The 27,925-nt window shown below is 36.8% G+C and overlaps 1 protein-coding gene across 1 annotated transcript; it reads left to right on the top strand.

Annotated features, from left to right (window-relative positions):
* The first annotated feature begins 1,882 nt into the window (after positions 1 to 1,882).
* cyb5r4 (cytochrome b5 reductase 4) lies at positions 1,883 to 27,925 on the top strand. The gene is made up of 15 exons (XM_084725983.1): positions 1,883 to 2,397; positions 3,483 to 3,636; positions 5,583 to 5,683; positions 6,257 to 6,329; positions 9,601 to 9,682; positions 9,795 to 9,852; positions 10,226 to 10,319; positions 12,336 to 12,368; positions 12,453 to 12,575; positions 12,853 to 12,993; positions 15,446 to 15,592; positions 18,281 to 18,431; positions 20,176 to 20,262; positions 25,306 to 25,467; positions 27,390 to 27,925. The coding sequence occupies exons 1-15, from the start codon at positions 2,314 to 2,316 to the stop codon at positions 27,442 to 27,444; spliced, it is 1,545 nt and encodes a 514-aa protein (XP_084582109.1). The 5' UTR covers positions 1,883 to 2,313; the 3' UTR covers positions 27,445 to 27,925.

Here is a 27,925-nt window from a genome sequence, read left to right as displayed (position 1 = left end):
GGCTTATCTTAATATATATATATATATATATATATATATATATATATATATATATATATATATATATATATATATGTATATATTTCCATGATCTCTTTTATATATTTGCATTTAAGTATTTTGTAGTTTTAGTAATTGTAAAAAATATTTCAGACATTCCTCCATGTACCACTAGAGGGAGCTTGTGTACCACCAGTGGTACACATACCAAAGTTTGAGAATCCAGGAGATAGGGTGTAAAATCCATTGAAAAACAGGACTGTAAGAAATGGTATGATACTGTAATGTTAGTAATTAAAGTAATTAAAGAAGATATGAGAAATGGTATATTAATGGTGTGCATGCATGTGTGCATGTGCATGTGCAGACCCTACTTGGGCCACCTGTCAAAAAAGTCTGGAAATGCCCCTGGACATACACTCAGTACCAAAGATATCCATTGCAGTCAGTTGTGCACAACAGGAAAAGGACAGACAATTAATGACATTAATTACAACTGTAATTCATTTATGTGTGCCTGTTTCAAGCATCTGATAATTTCCACCTGCGCTTTTTGTGCAATGACAAGTCAAAATTACCTGCCATGAAAAATCTAGATATTTATAACTCCAAATAAAATTCATTTCAGTTCATCGACATTATCCAAAATCTCTGCCAAGTCTCTGCCAGGTGCACGTGGACCTTTATTTTGAAGTCAGGGAACTCCTGTGAATCCTCTTAGCAGATAAGCCTTTCAAAGACAAACCCCTCGGAAGCCTTGACAGAAGTCTGTCAGTACACTGTTACACTGTGAATATAGAGGGTGCTACATCAGAGCTGTGTGAGATACCATGTCTATAGGATGTCAGATGAAAACCAGAGAGATTCAGAAGAGGAGGATGATGATGATGACAGTGAGAGTTCATCAAGTGGAGGAAGAAATGGTTCATTTTTCACCACTTTTTTCAACAATTTAATATCAGGTAAGTTCATGTTCAGTTTGTATTAAAAGCTAAGGTGTAATTAAAACTATAAATAATCATTTAGTGTCAACTGTGATGAGCCAGAGTATATGATACCAAAAACTCAAGGTATGATAATACCACATTAAGAAGTCCACAACATGATATTTATTGTGATATTGCAAAAAAATAAAGAAAATTGGCAACTTGAAAAATGTCCTTTATTAAATAATATATCTCATGTGTACCGCATTTTTTTTGTTTGTTTGTTTGTTTATATGAAATTAGTTTTTACTTTTAATTTGAAGTGCTTCTGCTTTCCTTCTTTAATAAAGTAAAATTAGCCAGACAAGATCTGAGCATGTGCAAAAAAAATGCATAAATTATCTTTGGAAATGAATGTTTGAATTCTATATGTACAATTGCAAAATAAAAAGAATCCAGCAGTCAGTAGTGGTTCTTTTAATCAAATAAATAATTTAATAATTAAGCATGTCGTATCAAGGTTGTCACAGTCTGGTATGCTATTGAGACATGTTTTTTATTGCAATACCCCAATGTTAAATATACTGTTAAATCTTCATTAATTATATAATTGACATGAACTAGTAATTTAAACCCAGCTGTTACCAATGATACTAATTAAAGTTCTGTTGTTCATTCAAGACAAACAGACTCAGGGTGCTGCTATTGTGCATGTTGGCTCACTGGAAAGGCTGTGTTACACTAGATGGAAAGGGACTACTTAATTAGTTGCACCTGTGTTAATCTTACTATTTCATATGAAAAGTGGCCGCCATGAAAATGGTCTATTCTTAAAAGAACTCACAACACTTGTTTATTGGTGTGTATTATAAGTACCGGCATTATTTGCCAAGAACAGTAGAGGGCAACGGAGGACCGTCGCAACTTGATGACATCATTTGTTGACGTTGTTGTCACGCTGAGCGACATTTATTGTAGTCTTTGCACGGTGGCTGAACCGCAAAGGAAGGAAATAGCTCACTATTAACCACTAGATACTGAGAAGTCGTCAGTTTGCTTGTTATTTATTTGATTAACGCGTCAGATATTAACTTAAATTGTAATTTAATGTGACGATATATTTGTTTTGTTATTTGTTAGTAAGGTCGTCAGCGCATAACATTCATGTCTTGTTAGCCTAGCTTAGCTTAGCCTCTTAGCTAAGCAGCAGCATTGCTCAACACAGTTCTGACAGAATGTATCACGACAAGGAAGGAACTTGTTCCTCAAACACTTGTCAGCCAGTGTGACTATAGCTGCGTCCTTCATATGTGAAGTCCTTGTGGTGAGGTGTGGTCGTTACACAGGTTTTGTCCGAGGCTGGGGCTGTTTCCGAAGCGTTAACAACATGTTGAACATCCCGACCCAGTCGTTCCCTGCGCCCAGCTCCCAGCAGCGGGTCTCTCCGTCCGGACAGTCCGGGAGGAACAAGGTAACAGTAACCTCAACACATGAAAATCTACAGAGAAAACACCGAACTTCTCTCCTAAACTCACGGTTTATAGCTGTTTTGCAAAAGTACATCGTGACCTTATAATAATAATAATAACAGGTTCATGTAAAGTTAAATACTACAGTGTCCGTCTTTAATTCGGTACGTATGTTATCAACATTATAGTGTGTGTTAATTAAATAATAGCAACGTTAATAACTGGTATGTTAGAAATAATCTGTATCCTCACGGACTCTAGATGACGCTACTGTGCCTTAAATTTGGTCTAAACCAGTCCTTCACACAGGAAGAGGATAAAAAGTCAGCCAGAGATGGACATAAAAACATCAGAAAGTGTCCTGTTACAAATGACAAATACTTACCCATAAAATGTATCAAAATAAAATACTGACATGAGAAGACGATGATTAATTAAGTATAATTAATTTTAAAAGACAAACTGATATTACCTCATTGTAGGCACGTAGTAGCCTCAACATGATATGAGTAATTAATAATTACTTAATTATTGTCTTTTGATGTTTTTAAAGGCTGGATTACAGTAAAGTGAATTTACCAGCTGTTCTATTATTTGGCTTTACACACTTGGTAACTCGATTATTTATCAGAAGTTGCATATTGTTAATATTTTGTGATGCACCAATAGTCATCCCTACAATAAAGTCACAATATTGATTAATATAGATTAAAAAAACATGATATATGATTTTGTCCATATCTCCCAGCCCTTATGATCATGAGGAACATGTCACAAGATTCCCTTGCGTTTAGTGAAATGATTGGGCTCTTTGCTGTCCAGTTTCTTTTCCACAGTTTAAACCTGGGGATAGAATAATGTTGAGAATAAAGTCACATGTTCAGTAATATTTTTAAAAGTATTTCAAATACTCAAATACAAGCTCTGAAAGTATTTTGTTACTATTTACATTCTATTTATTTTCTGCACAGCGAAATACAAATTACAGAATCCTCAAAAATAATTTAAGATATATTTTTAATACATGTAGTTGAACTACTGCCCATTTGTGCAACCAAATAATCCTCTGTTACATGGGTCTCATCAGGTGGCCTTGAAGCCTGGTCACAGTCTGATGGACTGGATCCGGTTTTCCAAAAGTGGAAAAGATCTGACAGGGCTCAGAGGGCGCCTGATTGAAGTCACCCAGGAAGAGCTGCAGAAACACAACACAAGAGACGACTGCTGGACCTGCATACGAGGTGAGCCACTCATTTGCATTACAGTGAACCAGATGGAAATCAGGTGTGGACATTAGTTAAAGAGGCGGTCTTTCAGTGTGCTCCAGGACACATTTGTGTACACACTGCTCAAAGAATGAAGTCATATGTGGCCCAGACCACCTCTGAATGTGGTCTGAGAGAGTGGATCTCAGTTCGTCCACAGTGCTTCTTAGGTGGATTCACATCTGTACCTAGAGCTGTCCACTTGTGATTGGATCGCTCATGTTAATACCAGGCGTAAACTCCTCTAATCTGCATGGTAGCTGTAGTATTTAGCCAGTTGACATGAGTGCTTGATATTAAATATTTGATTTGATTGATATTTGATCCCTCTTCATCTTGAATATAGTGGAATTTAGAGAGTTGTATTCCTTAGGGTGCCCAGTACCAACATAGATGAACAGACCCTGTGTGCTTAGCAGAAGTGTGTGATTGCAGGTACAAGAGATCAAAATGCTTTTTGAAGGAAGATGCAGCGGTTTGGAACATCTAATTTTACCTGGAGGTAAATGATTTATTTGGCCAGTAAATGCCTGAGTCCCAAGAGTTTAGGTTTTCTTGATTTGTTTGACAGTTGTGATGCCTTTGCCCTTTCTTTATAACTATTTTTTCTCATCTACTACACTAATCTTCTGTTTGGCAGCAGTTGCGAAGCTAATCTCTGTGTGTGTGTGTGTGTGTGTGTGTGTGTGTGTGTGTGTGTGTGTATTTTCTTAACAATGTACCAAACTGATGATTCCAGGGATGTTAATGGTTAACTGTTCATTGATTAACCACCAATTATGTTTTTGACGAGTTACGCATGTTGACTAATTTGTATACACACAAATGCACTCACAGCAGTCAGGTTTAGAAGGGAACCTTAGATTTGTAAATTTGTATGGTGTGTTTCGTCATTGTGCACAGCTTAACAAAAATATGTTTAGGTGCAATTCTAGCCTAACCTACTTTATTTAAAGCTCTTAAAAATCAGTTCCTTATCCATATTAAATTAGACAATTCAGAAATGTTTTGTTGCTGTAGTGATGCAAGGTTTAAACCACGGGTAGGGAGGATGCAGGGTGACTTTTTAGAAAATACCACAGATTTGGGCAGGCAGGTCAAGTGACAAAGCAAAGGTTGTAGGAAGTTATTAATAGCTTCCAGTAACACTGCGTGCAATTGTCCGCTGTCTCCCTCTTGCTTAAACACACACAAACACACACAGCTCAGCTGACCGGTGCTCAGAGTGCAACAAAACAGGTTAAATCCTGAAACTGTGGATTCTGTCCTTTCTCTACACAGTGCAGCCAAACACTTTGATGAAGGCTTACATGTTTTGCTGCCATTCAACAATGAGGAACATATTTGGAACAATTTCTTTGTTTATTTAATAACCAAAGTCTTCAGATTACTGTCCATGGGAGAGAAACAGTGCACTCTGTTCCAGGATCAGCCTGCTGGAGAGCGCAGTGTGATCCTGACAATTGTGCCACTGTTGTGCTACTATAAAGTTGGTGGTTTGCAGGTTGTTGTGGGTTGCCACCAATTAACAAAACAAACAAACATGAAAATTTCAGCACCTCTGAAAGGTCTGTGCTGCGAAATTCTGCATTTTTTAAACCAGTTGGTTGCTGGTTAATAGGTGTTGGCAATCAAAAATGAACTGAAATTGACATCCCTAGTTGATTCCAAAACAGCCACAGTCATATTTTGTCAGTGTGATGGCCTCTTCACCGGTTCACACTGTTTTGTATGTAAGTAGACGGTTACATGTGTATTCTTCAGTGAGAAGTAGTCATTTGATTGCCACAGAACCGCTCTTCAAATATGAGATACTTTTAATTTCATCACGTGATATTAGCGCTTGTGCTGGTGTCAGTTTCTGTTATGAGGGGGCAGCTGGACGTGGTACATAAAGCTCTTTTCTCTCTTTATGTTTTCAGGTATGGTTTACAATGTGACCCCCTACATGGACTACCACCCTGGTGGAGAAGAGGAGCTGATGAAGGCAGCTGGGATAGATGGCACTGAGCTATTTGACCAGGTATGGAAAGTAGTCATTCTTATGTTACATTTTAAAACTAAAGGTACAGATCCTGCATTTTTAGGTATTAGGTCAAAGTAAAATGGCTTGTTCGCATTGATGATCAAAACAGTAGAGTGTACACTGGACTTTCAAAGACTCTGTGATTAGTTTGTATGTCTCAAATATAGGCTGTGAAGTTTATATTGGTATAGTTTGGCTAATGAATGGTCCACCAATGTGATCAACCTTTTTTATTTTTCAAAATATATAGATTTTATTTTCAACTTTGGTCAAAATTTGCAACTGCAATCTTATTCATGTAAGATAAAAACTAGTGCCCTGCTTGCTCTTTGTGGCTCATTGTGGCCTAATTCAAGGATGCTTAATGAACAGTGAACAGAACATGTCCTGAAAAAGCTCAGCAGCAATACAAACAAGCCACAGGACCTTGGGAGAACTGGAACATGTTTTGTTTTGCTGCCTTGTAAGTGCTGCAAGGTTTTATTTTTATGTTCTGTAAGCTTTGTAATGTAGGTGTCTTGGGTTTATATGTGTTGCTATGGTAACACGTGTGTGTGTGTTTGTGCGCAGGTACATCGCTGGGTGAATTATGAATCTATGTTAAAAGAGTGCCTGGTGGGCAGGATGGCCACAGCTATTAAAGGTAAACACACATGCACGCACAAATGCACACACACACAAAACAAAATGTTTAAAAATAATATCTGGATATTTTTTGACTATTCTGCGATTTATGATGTATATCTTGATATACACTGTAACATACTGTAAATTCTCAAAGAATGCAAAGATACACTGTTCTTATAGAATATGATGCATTGCTGTAGATTAAACTATCCAACAGCATATAAAGTAGTTAAAATGGGCACAACCTTAAACATCTACAGCAGTTAAATGCAATAGACACATTAATGCAGCAGTAATATTAATCCAAAAACATCAGATATAATAGTAAAACACTGACATGAAACATTTTACTGCACATTGAGTGATGCTATATTACCTTTTGCACTTTCAGTAAATTCTGCTATAATATATATAATGTAATACATATACTTTTACCCAAGTAAAGTTTAGAATGCAGAGCTTGAATTGTAGTGGAGTATTTTCAGTGTGGGGTATTAGTACTTTTGCTTAACTAATGGACTTGAATTACACTCCCGCTGCACCTGTGATACCGGCTGAGCTTTCCCCTTTTAAGGAAAGTGGGCTTGTGGGTAACCTGTGTGACAGAGGTCTAGTCATTCCTGGGTCGAGACACACAGGTGGGTCACAGGAGTTTTTGTTTGGGTCCTCAAAGAAATAAAAGATATAAAAATTTATACCTGCTGTACACTTTTTATGAAGCATTTAAAATGTGTCTATTGTTTTACTGATGACAGGGAAACAAAGCTGTTAATTCCTCCTAGATGAATTTACTTTGTCTCATTTATGAAGTAGACTAAAATGTTCTACGTTCGCATAAGAAGGTAAGAGTTGTAAAATGTGCGTATGTTTTCAGTAAAGCACTAAAATAAACGTTCATTTATGCGCAAATGAACTTTTCCCAGAAATTATTGATAAGGCTTATGGTGACTGTGATGGTTTGTCATCTTTAAACAGTGGGTAAAAAAGTTTGGGAAACACTGGTCTAGAGGAGTTTGTTATCAAAGTGAGCTAGCTAATTAGCTGTGACATGCAGGCTAAAGACAACTAAAATGGCTTAAAACTGGAGGTCTTTAAAATACGATTTGGAGCAGGAAGCTGTGGGTACACACTAATTTAGGTGGTCAATCGCATATTCTCCTGTGATTTTTTTTTTTCCTGCCACAGTGAAAAAAAACCATCACAATGACTCGTAGCTGCTACACAGAGACTTTTTTATTTATTTTCTGTGACAGCAAACACAAAACACAGCTTTTCTACTAACTACTAACTATTTTACTGCACCCTGAGCTGATCTGCACACGTTATGTCTGACTGAAGTAAAGTAACTGCCCCTCAGCAACAACCAGTGAGGAAACTGAAAACTCAAATATGACAAAATTATCACCTGCTATATCGAACATTAATTCATCGTTGCATATGATGAATATAGTCAATATGTTGGCCAGCCCTAAGAGACACACACAGAGCCTACAGTATCTTTGCATCACTGTGCCCACACACATGTAACTTCTGTATTTGAATTGCAGCCTCACCTCAGTGTTAACCACACTGTGATTGTACTTTTACAGTCTTTGATCTTAAAGGGATAGTTAAAATTATCTGAGGCATGGTTGTATGAGGTCCCATAGTCTGTGTATTACCTATAATAGGTGGCAGTCAACACACCCACAGGTTGGATAAGCCTCAGGAGTACTGGTGTAGGAAGCTAAGCAATGTATTGCTGTGGACAGGGTGGAAAGTTCATTTTCTTCCCTCTGATGCTTGATGAATATGGGTCCTGATGCTGCTTTGAAAATCTTTTCTCTAAAAACGTGACAAATAAAAAAATGTAAAGTAATTTTTAGTGTTCTGAACAGCAGCTCTCAGCTGATGCAAGCCCCTGACGTCAGTTTCTTTCAAAACAAGGACGAGAGATTTCACAACTGGGCTGTCAAAGAATGAGAGCAGCTTTGACATGAAATAATCCCAGCTGTTGTGCATGATTGCATATCTTAAAAAAGCTTCAACACCTGAGGCTGTGTTCACAAAGCTTCCTCTTACAAAAAAGTCGTTCTCAGTGATAAAAATCTAAGAAAGATCTTAGAATTGAGGAGGACTTTTAACAGGCTTCAGAGTGGGGGAAGAAAAATTCTCCAAACATTGAATTAGTAGTTAGTAAAACACAGATTAGCTCATGCAGAGATAATGTTTGTGATCAATCTCATTAGATATGTTGATATTATTTGATATGTTTCTCACTGTTCAATGTTACTAAGTGTTTTACAAAAGAAAATAAAACCAAACAAGGTAGATAAATCTCCCACCTAATGCTGTAACATGACAGGCGTGAAAACGATCACATTCCATTCCACTGAATGTCATTTACAGCAGCAATGGTCAATCGTATAATTGATTATTGATCATAATTAAATTATTTGAGCATTTCTTTAAAAGAAAAAAGTCTGATTTCAGATTCTTAAATCTGATTGTTTTCTGGTTTCTTTACTCCTTTATTACAGAAAACTGTTGTTGACAGTTTGCTGACAAAACAAGACATTTATGGGCATCATTTTGGGCTTTGGGAAACACCGATGGACATTTTTCACCATTTTCTGACACGTGATAGATGAAACAACAAATCGATTGATCGATAAAGCAATAGAGAGATTAATTGACCATAAAAATAACTGTTAGTTGCAGCCCTAATATTCCCTGTAGGCTCACAAAATGGCATTCATGAACATTGCGGGCTTCCCTCATTAATATCAAATATATGAAATACTAATATTACCAGCATGGTACATAAACACGAGCAAATAAATGTAACAACCATCAGTGTGAGAAGAGGAAACTGTGAGTAGGCCTGTTTTTTTTTTTTTAACATTTTGGGGACTACCTTTAAAGTCTGGCTTACAGTTTAGTAGTATTCATAATGTCATTCATAATGACACCATGTCTTAATAGAGACTAAATTCTAACAATTTTACTGTCTATTTGATACCATTTAGTGCATTTTCTTTCTTTTTTGGATCAGCCAGTCACATTCTTTAAAAGCATAAGTTATACCTAGCAACGGGGTCAACCACACCTCCTCACTAAGATAAAAGTTTCTGTCCCTTTCTTGTACAGAGCTGCTTTTGAGAGGTTTCCTAAATCACTCCTAAGCCAGGACTAGATTTTTTTTAGGCTGGGTTAGGGTCTCTCTGAGTGTATTCTCAGAATCTTTGTGAATATGGTCCCTGATTTTAGTTGTAGTGCTGATTTTTTTTCTCTGTTTTTCTTCTCAGCTATCATCCCTCCTCCACCACCAACCACCCTTGCACCACCTGTCTCAGTGGCTCCTCCCCCAGACAAAGACGCCAGGCCTCGGTATGAAAGACAGCACATCTAAAAGCTAATATGATACGGCCACGTCACGGTTGGAACACATTTGCATATAATCAGTGACTTTATTATTATGTGCTGTGTGTTGTTTGTGTAGGTACGACTGGTTCCAGACTGATGTGTCTGTTCATCTGGTTGTTTATGCTAAAAGGAAGGTAATCATCACTCTGCACACACATCCATGGGACAGCAAATAAGTTACTCTAACCTCTGTTGGTAAACAGTGGAAACTGCAGATGAAAAGCCAGTAGGGTGTTAGGGAGATACTGTGTGTGTGTTTGGAGAGTTTTTGCGACAAAAACTGACCAAGCACAACAAAAGAATTTAGAAATCACTCTTGCTGCAGCCTTTTTGACCCCTTTGATCTTCAGAATTTCAGTTGAAAACTTTAAAACCTATAGCAGTGACTCAACTAGTGTATTTTAATAAAAGTTTGAAGGATGAAGTTACCAGCTGGCCGGAGAGGTGCCTGAATCAGTTGTTCAGAGCAGATGACGTATTTATGCATTTATTTATTTTTTCTCTCAGATCCCCAGTACAGGCTGCACCGTTGTCGACCTCGAGGCTGGTGTTCTACGAGTAGAAGTGCTGCTGGGGAAAATGTCCTACATGATACATTTACGTGAGTAAGAAGTTGTTTTCTATAGTTTATTTTTAGTCATCTGCAAAAACATAAGTGAGATTCAGTGAGGTGCTCCCTCTTTCTCTTATCTTTCTTCTGTATAGTATAAGTGTGATTAATGAGGTACAGTTCAATTCCTATAGCCATCTGCAGACAGATGCTGAACTCAGATATCAGCTTAAGTATATTGGAATTTTTGCTTTCAAAGTATACTATTAGACAACTGGGATTTGTGTTTAAGCGTTTGTGTTTAATCACAGTATTTTTTATGCATTTTATTTTATTTTTTATGGTGACAGTGTCATATCACTACATTACAAAAAGTATAAGGGATACTCTACTCAAAACATGACTCTCTCCCCTCCCTTTTTAACTCTTTTAACTCTTTAATTGTGTTTATTGGCTCCAAATCAACAACATATATTGGAAATGGAAGAGATCACAGCTCCCCAAAAGTGAAGCCAAAGCATCTCAGTTGCCCCCTGTTGGCTGGCTGCAGTACAAGTCATAAATCCTGCCTCCCCTATGTTAACAGATTGCACATGGGCCAAACTAAAACATCAAAGTACAGGGCAGGTCAATTTTTCCCAAAAATGATTTCTGTCTTATCACATGGCTATTTGTTCAGGTGTTAATTTTGTGATCAGTTTGGTATGCAATATTTATTTGATGATATAAAAAAGGGTTTTATGCCCTTTATTTATTTTACTTTTATTTTGGCTTTAGTTTTTTACAGTTGGAGGAAGTAGAGATCCATCTTTGTATCTACTGTCACTGCTACAAATAGGAATGAAAATGGTGGTTTTTGTGTAACAACAAATCTAACTGAGTTTACAGTCCAACATGAAGTTCTACAAAAAGAAACATGATGTCCCACATCAGCATACTAATAGGGCTGTAAATCTCAAGTTTAATCATGTTATGATATTATATTGATTCTTTGCCATGATATAATTTAGATTCCATTCAATTCAGGGGTCTGCGATCAATATCAGACATCGATCATCTGTCTGTGTCTATCAGTGACAATATGTAACATTTTTGTCAACTCACTCAAAGCAACTACAGTGAGTGGACAATTTTATGGCTGAACTTTTCCAGACATTGGTGACACAGCTGTCATAGGAATTTCAAAATAAAGGCATATGTTAAAGATGACGATATAGATTGATATTTTGACTTTGTATCAATAATGTTGGATCGTTGAACATCAATATACATAAGTCCAGATCTGTATATTGTTACACCCCTACCCACTACTCTGGATATTTGATGGCTTCAAATGAGGCGTCACGTTCACACAGTTTATCTTGACTTTAACATTACATTAACGTAGTTTCATCCCAGCCAGTCGAAGTGTAACAGATACCAGCCACAGCCCTGCAACATGCAAACACCAAGTGCAACAGACTGACCTGCAAAATAAACAGCAAAGCAGCATAAAAATAGTGAAACGTACAGCTTCCAAGTTTGAGGCTTGTTTTGTACTGGTTGTTAAGAAAGCAGTCCAAAGTAAAATGGTAAACTTAGCACATGCATAAGAGTTTTTCTGGTTGTTGTGGGGATGTCAGCATCAAAAAGGTTATAACCCACTGGATCTTTGCTTCCTTGCAATGTGGGAGCACCATTAGATGAAGGCCTCTTGTTTTGGTTCTTCCAGCTAACAATAGAGAAATTGGCGTGCTTTGCTCATAATGTTACCTTCCACATCTTCCTGTTTCAGTCTGCATGTTGCACCAGAGTCTGCATTAGTGAGGAAAATAGTTAATGGATGCAACTCCCGTTTCATGCATATGCCTTTACCTGCGTGTTAGTTTTAATATGCTCAAACATTTATTGCTGTAATGACGGTTTGCAAAATCCATGTTGTGGCAGAATATGACACCATTGATGGAGATGAAAGCCCTCACGTATAATTCAAGCATGTGACTAGACATGGACACACTGTACAAAGTGTGATGCTGATGTACACATAACTTTGGTTGTAAAATCTGTATCATTTTCGTGTTTTTTCAGGTCTAGCTGATGAAGTTGAGGGAAACATTGCTGGTAAGAGAACATGCTGATTCAATAAAAACAAAATATTTTAGTTATTGTCTTGTTCTTATTCTTAAACTGTCATTTCTTCAACAGTGCACACTGCCTTCTCTGTGGGGAAGATCCAGGTCAGTATACGCAAACAGGCGAAAGGAAAATGGACGAGTCTTGGTCAACCACTGGAATTTCACAATACATTTCTACGCAAAAAAGACAGAGGTGAGACACCATTTCACTGAGGATCATTTATTCTCTTCCACTTGCAGTATTTGTAGCTTTTTATTTGAATGTTAAATATATAACCTTGTATCACACCAGTTAGGACATTAAACAGCAAAATTGCATTAAAGATTAAAGAGTTGTTTTGATGATGTGTGCATTTCAAAAGCCCCTTCTCACCCTTTTTCTTTCTTCAGATAACACTGGATATTTGCTCATTAATAACAAACACACACAGTTAAATAAGGAGTCTACATCAATGGTCTCTTTGTTGCAGCTCTCTACTATCGGGATTGTGTGTTGGTGTCAAAGACTGAGGTGAACCACAACACCCATGTGTTCAGACTGCAGCTTCCACGTGGGACTGCCATGCATGTGCCTGTTGGAAAACACGTCTACCTCAAATCCCTCATTCAAGGTGAGCAACCACGCAGATGGAATGCTGAGGGCTGTACTCCAAAGCAAATTAGCAAGGCTTTCTTTGTGTTAACTGGCTCGGCAAGACCTAAAATCCCACTTAGACATGACAGGTGTCACAGTGGTGGTTACCACCTTTCTTTGTCAACCAGGTTTTCATCATTGAACTTTCATAAAATGCATCATTTGACTCTTCTTCTGCACAAGATGAACCAAGCATGTGATGCCTACTTCAGTCAAAAGCTCAGTCTGTTAAAATGGAGAGCTAGAAGACTATAAAAAATATCATGGCAAAAGCGACACTGTTGGTGCAAATAAGGCAAGAGAGGAATGATGGCAGGAAATTTCTAAATGTGTAAAAATGTGTAAGTTTGTTGATTAATATATTATTTTACCACACAGTACACAGTACTCTCAGTGCCTCCCATTTGTTTCTAACTGAAAACTGCACATTTGTAGTGCTCTTAAACCTCAAGTTTGATGTGCAAAATATTTAAACATGATTCTCAAGAAGTGCATTTAGGTCTGACACTATTCCATAATGATAGATGGGTGGAGATCACTTTATTTTTAACCCAAATCAAAGTGACATGAATTTTATTCATTGAATAATATCTGTGATAAATACCAGTAGACTAATCCCTTTTTAATCACTTAACAATAAGATTACCTCATAAATGTATTATAAATGGTTTATAATTAGGCTATTAATTAGACTGTAAACACTCTGTAAATCATTAATAAGTAATTACTGTGTATTATTGTGAAATGAGAGATGACGGAGACTGGATGATCAGTAGAAAAAATAAAAGAAGATTACCAACTATGCCACACCTGGAAATCTGTTCTGAAGAAGATACCAACCATCTGGTTATTTGATAGCCAGATGGTTGGTAGTTCATCCCAAAATTAGAAGAACATATTTTTCCCCTGGCCTGTGGTGCTTTTTATTCATCTAAATTTCTTTGGTGTGAGTTGCAGAGTTTTGGAGATACCTGCCTTCAAGATGTCTGCCTTCTCTCCAATATAATGGGACTAAATGGCACAATGAAATTCAAAATGCGTGTCTTTCTCTCAGTTTAAAGGGACACAAAATTATCAAAAATACATTTGAAATTTTAAACCAGTGTTTCCAAAAACAGTGAACCAGTTGTTCGAGATAGGGTTATCTTACATCATATTATGGACCTTGTTGTGAGCAGTTTCATATGGGAACTACTTTCTTTCTGTAGTGGAGTCTACTGGAACTACTTTAGCTTCTATCAGAACACTTTCTTTCTTGTTTCCTTCTTTGAGGAAACTGAGTTACAATAAATGTGTAGAAATAATATATTATGCAGCATAAACACAATAAGAAGAAAGTTACTTGTTAGATTCCAGGAAAAGAGGTTAAATGATATTTTGTTAAAACCAAAATTCTGAACATATATTCAGATCAAACACAATTATGGCCCTGAATCTTTCGTTACAGCAAACTTATCAAGGAGTCAAATGTCTTAATCTGAAACTGTCAGCGTAACCATGCCCCATGCTCTGGAGCAGGTTATGCATTTAGCATAAATTACCAAAGTGATATAGCCAGGTAAAAAGAGATACACCATTGTGACATTGAAAACTCTGACTTCAAGCTCAACCTACCTCACTAACCCATTAATCTCACTTAGTACAGCGCTCTGGACTGGACTGAATACAGTGAATGTTGTCCTCTGTGCTCACGCAAAAATAGAAACCTCTTTGTACATATTGCACGTAAGGGAAACATTGATGTTGTTACCTTCAGTTCTGAGTGTGCAGCACACATGATTCAGCATGCCCTGCCAGAGCTGTGGTATGAGTAAGGATAGAAAAGGACATTGTTAGGCTTTTTGTTCATCAGTCAGCATGCCTCCTCATCATCCAGATTCACTAAGTACAGAACGTCCCATGGCTGCCTCTTGTCTGTTTTCAGCTTCATCTACTGATGTCTAATTTTCCTGTCTGTCTGGAGTAGATCTGCTAGATGCTGGTTCAGAACGTCAAACAATATTGCTTTATTTAGCATATGTGCTTCATCTTTACTGGGCACTGTTACTAAAATCTTTTACAGTATGAAATCCTAAACGTCTCCAGAAGAACCTTTGATCATAATCATTTTGCTGTAATAAAAAATGTATGTATTATCACAGTCACAGCCACTCCTGTTGATAGAAAATTCTTAATATAAATGATGGGCTTCTAAAATATACAGACCTACAAATTTATGTTGATAACCATTAATTTTTTTCATGCAATGATAAACATGATAGCTGTAACACAAACATGGTGAATTTTTTTATTCTGATGTCTATTAGGTGGCAATGAACCCATATAAAGCAGGTCTTAATTGTCATAAAGAGAGAGCTGTTCAGAAGACACAGTGGACACAGTGGACTTAGGATGCTTGATATAATTATGTCTTATATACTCCTATCCAGACACGGAGGTAGTGAGGCCGTACACTCCAGTAGACCAGAACCTGGCAGCTTCTTCCAACAACCCCTCACAGGATTCAGACCTCTACCTCATGATCAAAGTTTACCCTGACGGGGTGCTGACCCCACATCTCAACAGCCTGCACGTCGGTAAGTCACAAAGAAGAAAGAGGAGAACGTGGGACAGAGAGACACTGAGGGTCAAATGTACCAACATGAAATCACAGGTTAGCACTGTGCCTTCATCAGTGTTCCTGTGTGTAGTTTAGTGAGGCAGCATTATGCAGTCAGCGCTTGAGGCCCCCATTTCCCTCCAGCTACAGTCTGGGAGTGAAGTAGTGTTGCCTGATCTCATGAGAGAAACAAGCCCAAAAGAAGCAACTTGACTCTCAACAACAATAAAACAACGTGTGTGAGAGAAGCCACTTAACTCAATTTATTCTAAATGAATATAAGAGTTGGGACAAAACCAAATTTTTAGGGGTTTTTGATTTTTACGCTTCAGTTATTAATAAGAAAATATATTTTAAAAGATAAAACGCTTGGCTATTAAACCTTATAATGTTTACAAAAGCTTTTTTTCATTTCACAGCATAGTCATAGTTTTTTTTTTATGTGATAGCAATATTATTTAATTAATTTATCAAAAAATAGAAAATTTACCAGTGCTTGAGCAGTATTCCCGGATTTTTTAAACCCAGAAGTGAGACAGGGCTATAGGTAAACCTTTTTGATGGAAATCTGGGACACAACTTTGAAGGAACAACATTTTCACTGGAATTAGAGTGTTGTTCTTAATCTTTTTTTTTTTTTTTTTTGTGAGGACATGATTTAAGAATGTGTATGAATTTATTATTTTGCATTTCAAAAGCAACCATTTGAAAATTGCTCTAACTTGTAACTTTACATTTTTTTAAATAAATCTTAAGAAGTTGAACTGAACCGACTCCAACAAAAATTCAATGTATGAATGAAAGTAAAGTTAGAAAGTTATGTCCAATGAACTGGTCAAGTCATTACTAGAGTAAAGTCTGAAGCTCAGTTGGCAGAAGGTGATGTCTGACATTACGTACATACATTACAACATTACATATTACTCACACATGAAATTATAACACAGTATTGCTGCATAGAAATACTTCATGAAGCAATGAGATTCAGACGCATTTAATAAGACCCAGTTAAAGTCATTCTGAGAAATCTGTTGCTCATTAAAACCTAAACCATGGGACTATTTGTAGTATTGATTAAAGTCATTAAATTAACTTCAGGGGAACTGAATAAGAGATGGAATGACGTGAGGCACACAAACCTAATAAAGCCTTTAAATAAATATGACATTTACAAAATGATAAAGCTGATGACTCACTGAAGTAAACTGAATGTTGATTATGTTATGAAGTCAGCAGTAGCTCACCTGCTTTAAAAATGATTTGGCTGTTTATTGTACGTAAAGTTCAGTTTTAATGATCACAAAACTACAACTCCTGATCTATTCTATCTTGGCTCTGTTTTTCTTATTAATAATCTTGTAAATTATCTTTTATTAGTCATATATTTATTTAAAGTGGACTAATTTAGTACAGCTTCCTACATATTTCTGTTGTCCCTTCAGTCTGTTTCCATCACTGACACATTTCTATAGAACAAAGGTTAATTCAAGGTTCCCTCCCCAACCATAACCTTCCATTTTAATATATCTGCATTATTTGTATCTGCTCTTTAGAAGCAGATCTTTTCTAAGCAGAATCATGTCTCTATCATATCTCCTCGCATTATTTGTCTAATCCTTTCACAAATGCATATGAGTAAAGGAGACAAGCACTCCTACAAAATGTGTTGCTGTGCTGCAGCTTGGTCCCGTCTGATAAATTCTTTGAGCTGAATACATCAAAACTCATAAAAGGCTAAGCAAATCGGCCACTGAGGGACAGAAGTGACATTTTCCTCACAGCTTCACTTGTATTCATGTTGTTTCCATTGGGGGGGGCTACAAAATGCTTAGATGTTTTTATGTTGTGGTTATCTGTTCAGCACAGCTTGTGGATGTCCCGGCAGATGGCCGCCCACAATTAAGAAAGAATGTGGATCCACTGGAGGTTTTTGCCTGTTAAAATGAAGTTTTTCCTTCCACAGTCGCCTCTGTTGGTTTTATAAAGAGTACAATGTAGACGTGCTCTATAAAAAAAGTGCCCTGAGATAACTCTGTTATGATTTGGTGCTATACAAATAAAACTGAATCGACTTGAATTAATTAGTTTCCTTATTCCTCGTCAGTTCACTGATAGAGCAACAGAGCATGCAGCACATTAGACCTAGTTTAAATTCAAGCAGATCATCAGAACAGGATTTTAGGGAAACGCAAATGTATATCTGACAATATAATGGGGATGGGAGAAAACATTTATTCTCTGAAGTATCATGATTCTTCTTTTTACAAATCCTGAATTGATTTTTTTTTTATTGCTGTATCGATTTATATATATGTACTTATGTGTGTGTATATGTATATATGTATGTGTGTGTACCACCAGATTGTCTCTCCATCTGTTGTGGTCTATTGTGGTATTGTGTAACTGCATGTACTGTAACTCGTATACAGTTGTCCCTGTGTAATATTTCAATTCTATGCAAAAGTAACTGAATGTGATCGCAAGATTTTGTCAATCTAAAAACCTCTGCATTGTCCCTTCATTTTGACACCTAAGAACTTTATTTTTGACGTTAGCTCTGTTAATCCAGATGTTTGTTTTACTCTGACAGCATTGTGTGATTCATTATATTAATTATAATTAATCTATGTATGTGTTTGTTCACTTCTGTGTTTTTCCTCTCTAGGTGACCATGTATCTGTCAGTGGTCCAGAGGGTACCTTCAGTCTCCGCCCCCTTCGTGATGTCACTGACCTCTACCTTTTAGCAGCAGGGACGGGGTTCACGCCCATGGCTCGCCTCATCCGGCTGGCCCTGCAGGACATCGACACCATCAGGTGGGAACAAACACACGACTCAAATCAGGAGGCAAAACACTTCATGTTGTCTAAGGGTTGTCTGGAGAGTTTTTTAAAACTTAAATTTCATCAAAATATTTTATTATTTTTTATATTATTTTATATCATGGAACTACTTTGGAATCTGCTGGAACTGAGTACTGCAATTTCTCAAGGGATCATTTCAGTTTTTCAACTCGGCACAAGTCTACATTGAGTGAGCACAGTGTGGGACAGAGAAAAAACATGTTTAGTCAAATCTCATCAGCCATTTGAAAAACAGGCATGAAGAAGATTACAACAGTTATCTGAAAGCTGATAAAGACCTATGACCTACTGGCTCTTGACATTCCTGCCATCAGTTTATAAAGAAATATTAGTTTTGAAAAATTCTTCTCAGTGAGTGGGTACTTGTATAACAAGATAAAAGGCTTTTGAGGCGGCTATTTTTCAAAAAATGAATCTTTTTCATGTGAGAGAAGGTTATATTAAAGGTTGTTTCATAATTTGTCTGATTGATTTTGTGCTCTTTCAAGGATTGTGTAATGAAAGGCTGAATGACTTCAAAACAGTAAAGTTTTTTTTTTATGAGAAGATATCTTTGTTTCCCTTGCACAAAAGGGCAATGGATAACAAAAAAGACCCCCAGAAAGATCACATGAGCATTGTCTCTTTCTGAAAACGTCTCATCATGTTTGAATAAAGCTGTATTTATGCTCACCGTAGTGTACCTGGCATGCAACAAAAAATGACGTCATATCCAATGTTGCGTCAAGTGTGAAGGCTTCAAAAGCCACAGCTGCTGAGTGAGCAGGATCGCCTGCACAAACTTCAAATTGTCATTTCCATCGTTTAGTGATTGGACACAAAGCTACAAAAGCATTTGGAGATGCCTGCACTCTCACACACAGTATAGAGTGTTAAAACTTCATGTGTTCATGCAGGATAGATCACAAAACGCTTATGTACGTTATGTACCGTATATTAAATTCTCTTCATAAAAATCAATATAATGAATTACTTATATATATCTTCATGGTTCATACAATTTTGTAAGAGTAAAATTAAAGTACTTTCAAGATTCATAAACCCAAACTTTCCAGACCTTCAAAGCCTTAATCATTATAAATGCAATTAACAAATTTATACCCACAGCAATATTGTCACCAGCTGTTCATATAAACTTTGCCAGTATATTTTGATGTATGTCCAGCTGTAAGAAACATTCACACACACAACTGCCCAACTTTAGTCTAGTACCCTTTATTAACAACATCTGATTATCATTGTCTTCTTTTCTAGTCTAGTCTTGTCTCTTTTGTCTTTTTGAACTCCTGCATGGATCACTTCCACATACTTACACTGGTTTATGTTGTTACTTGGTTGTCTTTTGAATTCAATGTTCACATTTGATTATTGTTGATTAAAAGAGAGGCAGAACATTATTATTATTATTATTATTATTATTATTATTATTATTATTATTATTATTATTATTATTATCATATTTTTTTCCTCTTATTAATCTGGGTTTGAAGGAGAACTTTAAGAACAGAAAGTGTTGGACTGTGAGGTGAAATAATGTGACAAGAACTTGCTCCTGTTTTGGAAAAAACATCATCTTTTCACCTTTCCTATGAAGTACAGCTTAGAAAAAATGGTCATAATGTGTTCCATTGTACTGTTTGTGTCTCTGATTATATACCCAATGCTCTGCCTCATAAACCTGCCTGTGTGTCCTCAGAAAAACCAGGCTGCTCTTTTTTAACCGACGAGAGGAGGACATTCTGTGGCACGGTGAACTGGATGAACTGGCAGCTAATAATGAGAGGTACTGAGGATGTGTGTTTGTGTTTTAAAGCTTTACAATGTTTATCCCTGTCACAATTCAGCCTGTTAATGTTATCTATTATTAACAGTAAATGAGGTTGTGGAGTGTGTAAGGTAAGTGCATGTGAGAAGAGTGCAGTGTGTAGAAATGAAGAACAGAAAGAATTTAAAGGAAGAGACGGGCTGAGGTGAGAGAATGAGTTGTCACCATTTCATCCTTTAAGCCAGGGCTGATATTCGGTGAAAATGTGTGAGAAAAATGTGTGAGATTACCATTAATTCTTTCTAGTCACTGACTGTGAAAATCAATGGATGATGCAAAAGAACAATTCTCAGCTGATTTGGTGTCATCGTCACATGATAACTAACCTAAAGGAACACTTCAACCCCAACATGAGTTGTATATCAACTACTCTCCTCTGAAGAACTGTGTTTTTCCTTTCTTGCCACTGTGTCCATGTGAATGTAAAATGAATTCAAAACATGCTACTAAGTAGTATCAAAACTTTTCCAGTCAAACACTGCCTGCATCCAATCCTTTTTGTACTCAGAGCTAGAAAAAACTTAACCTGGAGGCAGAACCTGGTGGAGATCCTAATTAGGGCTGCAGCTAACAATTATTTTTGTGTTCGATTAATGTGTCAAGTATTTTCTCGATTAGATGTTTAGTCCATAAAATGTCAGAAAATGGTGAAAAATATTTATCACTGTTTTCTAAAGCCCAATATGACATCCTAAAATGACTCGTTTTGCCCATAACCAAAACATATTTAGTTTCCTGTCATGAAGAAGTTAAGAAAACAGAAAATATTCACATTTAAGAAGCTGAAATCAGAGAACATAGACCTTTTTCTTAAAAAATTACACAACCTAATTAATTAATAATCTAAATAGTTGCAAAGTGTCGATCAGTGTGTCCCAAAAACACAAACTGCATATACACACGTAGCGAGTCGCAACTTGTTAATCAAAACAGTTGTATTTATTATCACAAATGAATATTATAAAATAACTAGCTGAACTTCAGTCGGCTGGTTACCTGGCAGCTCTGTGTGTTGGGTTTATGCAGATTTTGGCTCTTTTATAAAGTCCTGTGTGATGGCACAGTTGCAGCATTTTGTAAGAAGGTCAGATTGTGCAGCTGCTGTCTTTTTCAAATTGAATTGTAGTTGAGAATAAAAAAACATTATGTGCAGAAACACATTCTGGTACAACATCATTTCAAGGAGAGCTCAATTGGACATGTTTAATAAGTAAGTTAGTCTCCTGGACTCTAGATGCTTTTGGTGGAGGAGGACAGCTTTTGAATATCCCTGAACACAATTTCAACTATTTAAAGAACAACATTACAGAACTGATTAACTGAGCCAGGAAAGAAGATCATTAGTCAGGTATGATGGAGACTTTGACAGCATGGAAAAGCAGAAGTGACGTATAAGAGTAAGATATCTTCCATAAAGCTTAATTATACAATTTCTGTTCATTGCAAACATATTACTTCCAATGTAACCATATAATTCCCCATGTTAGCGTTTGTACCTTTTGGTAGCCCTGGACCCAACAGTAATACTATATATACACTGAAAATAACAGCTAACCCTTCTTGCATGTCATGAATTACTGTATTTCCTCAAATAACTGGTTGACCAGGGCCTCACTGTCCGATTTATTCGTAACTGATTTTCTCAAGTGATTTAGGGGAACTTGTCAAGTTCACCAGTTTCCTCGTATTTTGAGTTTTCATTCAGATACGAACACAATTTACAAGATTCAGACCTGTTGTAGAGTCATGTGCAGGTAGTTTGAAGACATTTTGAGTTTGAAAAGTACATTACACTTCATAATTATGTCGACATCCTGTTTGACTACATTTCAAATTATGATATAATTGTAAAATTAAGCATAAAGCCTCTCATCATTACTTTATTGATGTATTATTACCTGCTGTCAGGTGTGCTGACTGTATATCTTCACATGCAGGTTTATGAAGTCGCTGTCCACAGGAACATCCTCACTTATTCTGTCCTCTGTCTCCGCAATTTAAACTTGCCTGTGACTCCCTCCTCCCACTGCAGTCATCTATCAGCTTGCTATGGCGAGAAGTTTTAATTTTTTTTTCCTCGTAAGTCATTTTCATATCGAGACAACTCTATATTTCAGTGACAGTCTGACCCTCAGGTAACATGGCATTAACAGCACTCGTTTTTCCCGTTCCTTTGCTTTTGTAGGTCCCTTAATTCTACTGCTGACGCTGTTAAAATGATAGATTTTCCTTTATGGAACTCTGAAAGCAGAACTTCAAACTCAAACTCATAAAGTTCTTCTTTTTACTCATTGATGCCATTTTCATGAATGAACACTTCCTGATATGTGCAGCAGGAAGCGCAGCCTTTTATGGTATTATTGGGGTGTTAATTATTAAGTCTCATGCACGTGAACTCAACTAGCATTGACAGTTATCTGAAGTTACGAGTGTTTGCTGAATCAGATGCAGCATGTTTGTAGGAGCCCTTCCTGCAACAGAAAGTAAGAGAATTTTAAGAGAAGAATTGGAAAATATTCTTGCATGAGTATCACTGTCTGGCATTCAGTTAATAATCATTAATGTCTCAGCCAAACTGTGTTTTGTGGTAACATACAAGAGCCACAAGATGGCAGTAGCTACATTTCATGTGCGTATGGGAACCTTGAAATTTTCCACGTGTTCCTGTAAATGTGTCACAATAAAATCCCTATTAAGAAATGAAGGGTTTCTGTCCACTGAAAAGCTAAAAGGCTTTTAATTTGAAATGGATACAGGAAGTGAGCAGGAACTGTAACAGGGCAAATGAAAGTGAATCAAAACAAGGATTCATACTTAAAATATGACCAGTATACTTATCAAACAAAGGAAATTAGAAATAAATATTTCCCTCTGTGTCATATTTTCCGCATTTCCTGAAATAGTGACCAGAACCTTTATTTATCTCAACTAGTTTGCTTAAGATAGTTGAGGTAAAAAAAGGCCCTGCTGCCTCGTTACAGAAGAATTTGCTAAGTGCTTGTCCTATCTAAAATCTCCAAGATAGGAAAAAACCTCTCTTCCTATTACCGAGGCAGTTCTTCATGGCTGTGTCCTATCTCAGACCTCACATCTTATGTTAACTTACGAAATCCTAACTAGAGCTGTAAACTTGATTCTTTAATTAGTACTCATCCTGTCACATCTGCATCTCTATTTAAAATGTACACAGGACAGCCTGTATCCATGACAACAGCTGTCTCACTGCAGTTGAAGAAAAGACGTGCCGTTCAGTTTTAGTATCGATGAGTCAGAGGAATTAATTGTGTCTTGGAGGAGAGGAAATGCCACCTTTTTGGGAAGTTTCCAATCCATGATAAGGATTTGAACAGACTAATGAACGCATTAATCGTCTTGGCAGTCAGTATATACCCATTAATTCATGGTCCGGGAAATTCTAATCATCATCAGCCAGTTTGAGTAGCTTTTCAGATATAATATTTTGTGTTCATGTTGTTCCCCAGTTCAACATGTGGGAAACATTGTCCATCAACTGTGACTGACTTGTGCGTGAAGCATTATTAATGTAAAGACAGTGTCCCCGTCCCCTTGTCCTGCTGGAGGCTTGCATCCTGTCAGAAGTGATTTATCCACAAAGATGAAAAGTCAGTGCTCACCTTGAATCCACGACACTAAAACCTACAAATCAAGGTTACTGTTTACTGCAGCTCTCCACTGAAGTAGATACATAACTTCTTGTTAAGATAATATGTAGCTTTTGTTTTTTTATATTTGTTTGCTCTTGCTTTTGGTTTTATGTCTTTTAAATGCAATTTCCGTAATGTTTTGCCTATTTGTTGGCTGCTTTCAGCTGTTGTTTTATGGTCTCTTTAATGCAACTTTAATATTCTGTTTTATTTTAATGTATTCTTTTGCTCTTTTAAAGCACTTTGAATTGCCTCGTGCCTGAGTGGTGCTGTACAAATAAACTTGCCTTGCCTTACCCATCAAGTGCGACACCTTGATCCAGGGTGAGGTGGAGCAAGTCTCTCTGTGTGAGACAGTCTCATTTCATCCATTTCACTGTCCTGACAAAACATTAGTCAGAAGCAGCCAAAAGTCCAAGCTGGGTTTGCATGGCACTTATCCACTCACCTCCACTCCTCCTGCAGTGATCTGTGGTGGATCTTACTGTACCCTGCTGTCAAATGTTTCTCTCACACTTTGTTGGCTTTGTTTTGTCTTTTGAGTTTTGACAAATGAAGCCATGTGCCACAATTGATGTGTTTTTGTCTGTTTTTTAAATGTTAAATATTTTTTTAATGCTAATCAAAGGTGGTTACAAAAACATAATTCAGTATCACAATTTTTGCACACACCCACAATGTGACCATTGAGTGTCATTATGTATTTTATTGAATTTAAAAAAAGCTACATAAAGTGTGCAAAGTAGTAAAATGTGATGGACTGAAGGACATATTGGGCCATTTACCAACAAATTTTCTCTTATTTTTGTTCGTATCCATGATGTGTTCTCATTTTATGAGTAACCAAACAAGTTGATTTCTGGGATTCCACAATATTTTCTTATTTTTGCTCTTCTCTTAAGATAGAGATAAAGATTTATGATTATTTATATATAATTATTTGTTAAAATATCTGTGGTTGTATATAAATCAATAAAATATTCATTGTTTCACCTGGGGGTGCACCAACACATCTATTTCCTGCTTCACAAATTTAATGCTTTTGTGTCTTTTATATCAACTTATGTCAAATTTTGGGGGGTTCAGCCTGTTGGTTGGACAAAACAAATAATTTGTATACTTCCACAGAGCCCATAAACTGACATATTGTAATAAAAAATTCTCAGACAAGTCAAAAATATAACTAAATTATACTAATATTGTAATATTAATGTATTTATAAGAATGCAGTGAAATGCAGCCAATTCTCAGCTTTACAAACTCCTCTGCTACATCTGGACCTCAGTGCCTTTGTACATGCTCAGATTGTGTGTGTTGTGTGTGCGTTGTGTGTCAGGTTCCAGGTGGACTACGTCCTCTCTGAGCCCTGTGAAAGCTGGACTGGCAGGAAGGGTCGGGTGGATGAGTCCATGCTCAAGGATTTCCTCGACAGACCAGATGGGTCCAAGTGCTACGTGTGTGTGTGCGGCCCCACTGCCTTCACAGAGCTGACAATAGGGTGAATATAACCTTCATTATATAACCATTACTCACTGTTTTAGCGCTCTGACAAGATGTTTCATCTTAAAGGGTGTTTCTATTTTACTACTATGCAGGTCTTATTTTTATTTTTCATACCTTTTGGCAACAATTTCTATCAGTTATGACAACTTTGTTCTCACTAAAGCTGCGTTTTTTTTTCATTGCAACAAAGTCAGACAGGGTGAGCAAGCAGTTGGTGATTTTTGAAACCTGACATGCTGTGGTAATCGGTTTTGTGATTCCCTGACTCAGTGTTTATATTTTTTACAAGCACTGGGAAGGTCCAGGAGGAGAGGTTATCGGCAGCCCTCTTAGCTGCCATGCAGGCAAGGTGCTGTCGGCTCTTGCTCTGGCGGTCCAGCATCATTTTTCAGAAACTTGATGTGCCTTTGAAAAAAATACCCTGTTTTAGCTACATTGCTCTCAAACCTGCAAAAAAGGCTGAGTCCTAAGTAGCAGCTATGGGTTCAATTCAAGCCTCGTTTGTCAAACTTTGATACACAGTCCTCATACCTGTCTGCTACGAATGAAACTCTATTGGATGTCTGCTAAACAATCACAGATAATGTGAGTCAAATCCAAAGATATCTGTTGTTAGAGTCTGCCCCACAGTTGTAACACTAGCCAGGAATAGATGTAACAATGAGAGGTAATTTAAGTTTTCGATAACTGGAATATGACTAAACCATGTCTAAAACTATAACTAAAGCACTGACCAAAATTATGATTAAGATTTAAACTCCACTCCACTGACTAAATCTTGACTAAAACAAGCAAAAACAAACAACTAAAATGTGACTCAAACTCACTAAAATTTACAGTAAACAACTAAGACTGAAACTAAATTAAAATTCATGTCAAAATTAACACTGACACCAGGAAGTGAGAAAACTATTTTGCAACTTCACTGGGCACCTTTTTATTTGCCATAAAATATCATTTTGTGGTGTTTCTGACACTCAGTTTACAGGCGTACGTTTTTATCATGGTTCCAAAAAATATTGATACCAACACTCTTAATTCCATTTTTTTTGGTGAAAATTTATTCTTTAAGGATTTATATACAGTATATATGAAATATATGTAAAATATGAAATGCTTTGGTTGGCTTTTTTGTGCTCTGTGCCATAAAACAGCCCCGTTCCAGACAAAAATTCATAACTTTAAACATTTCAAAATGTATTAAAACCTACAAAATATAAAACTAACAATACCTACTGATAACATAGGTATAAAATGGGCTATTATAATGATTGATTTTTTATGAAAATGTTGGCCCTTTAAATTTGTGTCCCAGATTTCTGTCAGTTCTGTCAGATTTTACAAAACTATGATTTAATCAGGCATAAAACATGTTTGCTATACCTTAAGGACCCTTGTCTCACTTCCTGGTTTAGGCAGGAATCCTGCTCAAGCACTTGGAAAATTTTCTATTTTTAGAGACATTCATTAAATATTTCTGTGTTATGTGTCTCACCCATAACATGTCATCTCTGTAGTCCTTCTAAATCAAAGCTAAATAAGAATTATGTTTTAAAAATGTGTATTTTAATTAGCATTAAGAGAACTCTGAGACACTTTAAAAAGTGAAATTGCTGCTCACTATAACTATACTGTGAAACTAAATAATGTAACATTTAGTCAACTCCGTATGACATGAACTCTGTCAGATTTTCCATGCGATGGAGTTGACACCTACGTTTAATAAAAATCATGAGGAGGCTGGCCCATTACAAGGTTTAATAGCCAAGAGTTTGATCTTTTAAATTATAGGATATGACATGAACCACTGTTTCTAAACCGTGCAGAGCTCAGTGTGCAGGGTCGTTCTTGCTGAGGATGTACTCAGTCACTTTGCACTCAGCAGTTGACCTCCTGTTCTGTTTGTTCATTTCTCAGGTTGTTGAAGCAGCAGGGCTTCAGTGAAGAGGAGCTCCATGCCTTCCAGGGCTGATAAGCTCTGCCTCAACCCAATTCCAACTCCTGCAAAGACTGTGTGTGCCTGAGAGAGAGAGAGAGAGAGGGAGGATTTTAATTTATATGTTTGTGAGAAATGAAAGGAACATTGTACTTCTATGCACCAAGGACCTGTTGATGCAAACAGCAGAAAACACACCCCAGGCTCTGATGGGCTGAAAACGAAATCACAAAATCACAGTGCAGTAAGATTCTTCTGATTCTGGACAGTTTGGTCAGAGTCTGGAACACAGTTAATAGAGTTCATAAAAAGTGTGAGATGTAAAAGTGTGTAAAGTAAAAGCAGTAAAATATACAAAGAGAAATGAACGAGATGATGAGGTATATGCAATATGAAGAGACTGAAGTGGGGTGTGGTGCAGAGGATCTTCTGCAGACACATCAGTCACATGGATGCAGTTCCAGGAGAGTTGAAACTACTGCAGTGAAATAAAATGCATTATGATGAACTCTTTAAA

This window comes from Lutjanus erythropterus, chromosome 9 (genome assembly GCF_056507025.1).
Source record: "Lutjanus erythropterus isolate fLutEry1 chromosome 9, fLutEry1.hap2, whole genome shotgun sequence".
NCBI lineage: Eukaryota > Metazoa > Chordata > Actinopteri > Lutjaniformes > Lutjanidae > Lutjanus > Lutjanus erythropterus.
Note: the sequence above shows the minus strand (reverse complement) of the source record. Positions and strands in the feature narration are given on the sequence as shown.

Bases quoted from the DNA above. Each gene is read 5' to 3' on its own strand.
- cyb5r4 (XM_084725983.1), top strand. From the start codon at position 2,314: ATGTTGAACATCCCGACCCAGTCGTTCCCTGCGCCCAGCTCCCAGCAG. The intron at 5,684-6,256 runs GTATGGAAAGTA...GTTTGTGCGCAG, and splicing joins GCACTGAGCTATTTGACCAG to GTACATCGCTGGGTGAATTA. The intron at 12,576-12,852 runs GTGAGACACCAT...TCTTTGTTGCAG, and splicing joins TCTACGCAAAAAAGACAGAG to CTCTCTACTATCGGGATTGT.